Source organism: Adiantum capillus-veneris, chromosome 10 (assembly GCF_014529385.1).
Source record: "Adiantum capillus-veneris isolate H3 chromosome 10, ASM1452938v2, whole genome shotgun sequence".
NCBI classification, from domain to species: Eukaryota; Viridiplantae; Streptophyta; class Polypodiopsida; order Polypodiales; family Pteridaceae; genus Adiantum; species Adiantum capillus-veneris.
In genome coordinates, this window is record NC_140940.1 from 63,168,252 (window position 1) to 63,173,831 (window position 5,580).

At 42.7% G+C, this 5,580-nt stretch overlaps 1 protein-coding gene across 1 annotated transcript; it reads right to left on the bottom strand.

Moving 5' to 3' along the window:
* Nucleotides 1–2,427: 2,427 nt before the first annotated feature.
* Nucleotides 2,428–3,764, bottom strand: LOC147448949 (uncharacterized). Its single transcript, XM_086522491.1, has 3 exons — nt 2,769–3,764; nt 2,574–2,675; nt 2,428–2,472 (listed from the first exon to the last, which is right to left on the bottom strand). Exons 1-3 carry the CDS (start codon nt 3,741–3,743, stop codon nt 2,428–2,430), a joined length of 1,122 nt encoding a protein of 373 aa, XP_086378617.1. The 5' UTR covers nt 3,744–3,764.
* Between the last annotated feature and the right edge of the window lie 1,816 nt (nt 3,765–5,580).

Genomic DNA, 5,580 nt, shown 5'->3' on the forward strand with positions numbered 1-5,580 from the left:
TGGAAGTATAAGCAAAAAGGGGGAAAAATCTAATGATATGAAGTTGTTAGAATGAATCATTAGTTTGTGACTAGGTGAAGGGACGATTAACATGCAAGTTAAAATTGCATACGCAGGTTTTTCTATGACTGCCTCGTAGCGATCGCAGCGACAACCATGGACATGGTCTAAAAACGTGCTCACAATAGAGCCCTAAAACGCCACTGTTCATCTCTGTAGGACTCGGAGTGTTCAGGGACACCTTTTAAAAATAGACCTAAAAAGAACAGCACGAGAAAAAAACGATATGAACAGAATAAAAAATAGCTTATCTTCCTTATGATAACAACTTCAAGATTGTCGAGCGTGCCCATGCAATCACCGCTCTCATACCATGTTGACGAGGGAGGAAGACTGTGACGAGAGAAGAGGAGAGGCAGAGAGAACTCCAGAATTGCAAACCCCAAAGTGTGTCCAATGACTACACGAGATGAGTTTATATAGAGGGGACCAGGGTGCTATATAAAGAGATACTATATATAGCTCAACATCAATATGGCATGACCAAACATGTCCTTATAAATATTTTTTTGTCACCAAGTTTGTCTTCATGCAATCAATTCTTTGATCAATGAATATCATCAAAGTATTAATAGTACATCATTATTGTATCAATAAAAATGAATAAATCATCATGGTATCACCGAGAATAATCATTGTATCAATGAAACAACATCATGGTATCAGCCAGAATAACCATGTATCAACAAAACAACATCATGGTATCACCGAGAATAATATGTGTATCAACGAAACAACATCATGGCATCACCGAGAATAACCATGGTATCAATGAAACAACAATACCACCGAGAATATGGCACCCAGTTCCTTGGGTAGTGACTTCCCTGTCTCATTTTGGTGACCTAGGCCGGATGGTTAACCAAAACTTTTGTGAAGGACCATAGATTTTTGCACACAAGTGGCATTCTTTAAATGTATGCCATGATATATGTAAAGAACATAGCATGAAAATGGATTTCAATTCAGCATCAAAGTTAAGCTTTTTCACAAATGAGCTTGTGTGAGTGTGTGTGGAATAATAACTTGACATAATCAGCCCCCTCTCTCTCTTGGTCGACCCCTCATGCTATTTTCTCATGCTACCACCCCATTGTACCTCTCTAGACTTAGCCAGTAGGATTAAAGGAGCATAAGTGATAGCCTTATGACACGTTGTCAAGAAGTCGACAGTCTTGCCAGGAAGGCACTGGGCCTCTTGCTGTGAGAGTTTGTGAGGAAGCTCAAGGGTTATGAGAAGGAGCTAAGATATAGATAGCATAGCTTCTAGAGCTAAGGAAGAAATGTAACCAAAGAAGCCGCTCACTTTCCCTTGCAAACACACACGTGATGGAGAGAACTCATGAAAGATAGTAAAAAATAAATAAAATGAAAACATCGAGATCACGATCATATTGCATCATGGGTAGGATAAAAGGGTTAATGGATGAGTTAATGATATTTAATCTTTGTTGTCCAAATAAGCTATGGATTGCTTTGGAACAATAGCTTTGTGCTTACTATAATGTATATGTTTTGTCTAGCGATTGGGATTAGTTGTGAGTACAAATCCTCTTGATTCATAATAAAATAACCACATTCACATCAAAAGAGAAGTCATAGTCAATAATAGGTAGTATGATGGGATCTAGTGAGAGAAGTATTTTGTTGAGCGTTTCAAGACCAAATAGAAACATTATGCGTTGATTAAAGTGAATCTTTCGACTAAGCCAACTGTCGACCCTAATAGATTGCACAAAATGGAAATGAAAGAAATTGCCTTCATGTGGATTATGGTTATTCATCAATCACTACAAGAGGTTGTGTGCTCTTGTGACGCTGTTAGCGATGGAAATACACAAGGTTTTTATAACCCCCGGCGTCGCTAATAGCGTCGCTACGAGAGCGTCGCTATGAGCGTCGCTATAAGAGTCGCTATATAGCGACACTTATAGCGACGTTTACACAAAAGTCTATAGCGACGCTACAGAGCCATAAATAGCGACGCCCCAGAGAAAATTTTTTTGGTGACAGGGAATTGAATGCCCTACCACCCATCAACCATATTGTACTTGATTCACTTTTTAAAAAAAGTGCAAGGGTAGATCATAGACCCAAAATAGTCACCCACAAGACGCATTGTTTGCAAAATTGACAAGCGTAAAATTGACAATTGTACACATCATAGGCAAAATGAATTGATTGGCAAATGTAATAATGACAATTGTACAACATCATAGGCATAAAGAATTGATTGGCAAAATGAACTGTGGTGACAAATGTAATAATATACATGGTTCAAAAAGACGTATTGATGCCGTCTCATGATACATAAGCTATGAGAAACCCTAAACTAATGCTATCTAGCTACGGCTAAACTGACGTCGTCTAGTCAGACGTCTCATCGCGTCCAAGCGGCGTATCTGTCGGATTCTGCAAAAAAAGACAATAAGACAGCTTTCAGTAAGTATAAACATATAACGACATTTATAAAACAATACAAAAAATAGAAAAGAGTAAACCCTAATACTAACCATGCCGTCGCGAGAACTGAGAATGTCCATCAGGGAGTTTAAGCGGGTCCTGCCTGCGTACTCGCACTCGTACGGTGTAGGATCATGTCCTGTCATCGACCACTGTCAAAACATACAAAGATTTCATTATGTTAGAATTAAAAAACTCATAAACCCTAAACTATCGAACATAAAGAGCAATGCGAAAACACTTACAAAATCGGCCTCAAATGTTGCACATCCACCGCTCCCCAAGTGGTGCGAGCTCCCTGCCACTACTCGCGCTCTGGATGCATCCTTTTGTTGCTTCCACTTGTCGGGATTCTCGAGCGCTGCTTTCTTCGCATTCTTCCAATCTTCTTTGGCCAGCCAATCTGGCCTGTTCCACCCATGCTTGATTGCTTTTTGCACTTCGGAACGCTTGTGTTTGCAGTATTCACGCATTCGAATCTTCATCAGGTCTTCATTGAAGCGCTGATCCCGTGTTGGAACGGGAAACTCATCATGAAGTATGCTGATGACTCTGGCTTTTAAATCACTTGGTACTTCACTCCATTTGTTTAGTATATAGTGTCTAAACAGCTGAGAGCAAAGACCACGCATGCGCGAGATCACCTTCTTGCCGTCATCATCCATGATGATGCCGCCGCTGAAGTCGACGGAGTAAGGCAAGCTCTCTGGCCCGTGACGCGTGAACCTGGGTTTCTCGACAGGGTTCTCTAGCGGCGTGTCTATGGGGGTACGGACGTGAGGTATCTCCACCGGCGTCTGGGCCCCGAAGCGAGGAGTGTCGAGTGGGGTGGCTCCTGGCGGAGTAGGTAGAGGTGTGTAGCTGCTAGGAACAGTCAGCCGCGCAAAACCTGGCGTAGATGGCGATGTTGTGGCTGGTGTGGGGGCGGGCAAACAAGGGGAGGGTAAAGAGCCTCGTCGAACACGAGGCGGTGTGGAGGCATCGGCGGCGGAACCCCCACAACAACCGCCACCACCACCGCCACCACTAGAGCGCCGGTGTCTAGACAAGTGTGAAGATCGTCTCGTCGACACCGAAGCTTCGGAGCGCGCCGAATGCTCCGAAAGAGAGGGAGATGTGGATGGAGTAGGAACGCGCGATAATGCGCCAGAGCGATGACACTCCACGTACCACTGTCTCTGCTGCGGTGACAAAGAAGAAATAAACTCCTCATCATCCATACCTGAATTAAACACACGAATATTTAAACTTAATATTGAATGAATAGAGTAGACAATGACGCAAAGACCATTAAATACAATGACGTAATGACGCATATAAATACAATGACGCAATGAATTGAGTGATAGAAGAGGCAAGTCAAAAACTCAGAATTTTCAATCAAAAGATGTGAGCGCGAGTAGAAAAGAGCGTTATACACCATGGAAGGTACTTAGAGAGACATAGCTTTTACAACACGGAGCAAAATTGCTCAAATACAATATTTGTCGCTTTCAGAGATCTCTCTCTCATCCTCGCATAGCTCAGCATAACTTCCTATATCTATATAGAGCTCTTCGTTTAAACACATATCCTCTGTTTCATTTTGTAGCTCCTTTGCATGCACCCCATATAGAGTAGTAGCATCTTGATGCTCGTCTGGCACCACCACAGCGGCTTCTAATTGAGCATCTTCTTTGATCTCCTCCATTAATGCCGTTGTGATTGGCACATGGTAGCCTTCATACGTCCTTGCACTACGAGGGGCTACTTCTATCACGTACCACCAGTTTGATGTAGACTTTGAAGGATGAAATATTACCTGCCAGAGCCACATAACTTACATGAGAGCTTTCAAGAACATAACTCGTAAAAGGGTGATGTTAACTATTTTCATACTTACTTGTTCACAATGCTCGGGTAGTACGAAAGTGTCTCTTAGGTCAGTCCATTTCTTAGTCGAATCCACCTCAAGAAAACCAGACTCTCCTCTACGCACAGTAGCGTTGCGACCCTCCATGATTATCTTGAACCATTGCACGTCGAACAAGTCGACAAAAAATCCTCTGTAATCGATCCTCAAAATCTCTTGTAGCGTGCCGAAGTAAGTGAGTTCCGCCACCATAGGATCTGCATCAGAGGAACGTCATCGACTAGACTGTTCAAATTTTGCCATGATTCCACAATCTTGAGTAAAACGCTTTTTGTCGATCCGTTCCACCCTAAAATGTCGACCTTTACACCATGTTGGTGTGTATGACTTATACTACAACGAACAAAGATTATGAGTGGCCGTTCAAACGTTTAGAAATAAAGTCACTAGCTAGTCTTACATTGCAAACTTACCTTGGTCGCGCAACCCCGGGAGTACTCCCACTCTTTCTCAGTCACTTCGTCACCGCATTGTTGTTCTTTTCAATTGGTTGTGCAACCATCTTAATCTCATGAATGTTGGTAGGCTCTCCAGACCCATCGGATAGTGCATCAGTGGTCATCTTCCCCGTCTCCACTCGATTCGTGCCCTTTGTCGCTCTTGCTTTGCATCCTCATATTGTGAAATCCACTTTTGCATCACTGGATTGTGAAGCATGCAAAATCGGTTGATTTTAGCCTCTAGATCTTCCGTCATCTTCTTCTCAACACCGAGATTGCACATGACAATCCCAGATATGCACTCATCATCTATGGTTCACCATAGCGTGTCCCGGGCTTTATCAAATCCGTCTAGACACTCTCCAATGTACACTAGGGACTCTGATACCAACCAACCCTCTTGCCATGCTACCCTTCGGACGTGCCTTTTGACGCACATATCCCTTAAGCGTTTTCATGAAACGTTCTAAGAAGAACATCCATCTGGAATGAAATGTGCCAGCTATTTCCACCTCATCAACTATGTGAACAAGAAGATGCACCTGAATGGTTAGCATGGTAGTAGGGAAATGTTTCTCAAACATGCACACAAGCTCTGCAGCATTTAGTTTGGCGAATGGTATGGAGTCTACGTTGATCTCCTTTTGTGAGATCCATTGCACCAGCTTTGCAAGTTTGTAGATTGTGTTACGGATGTCGAGAGAC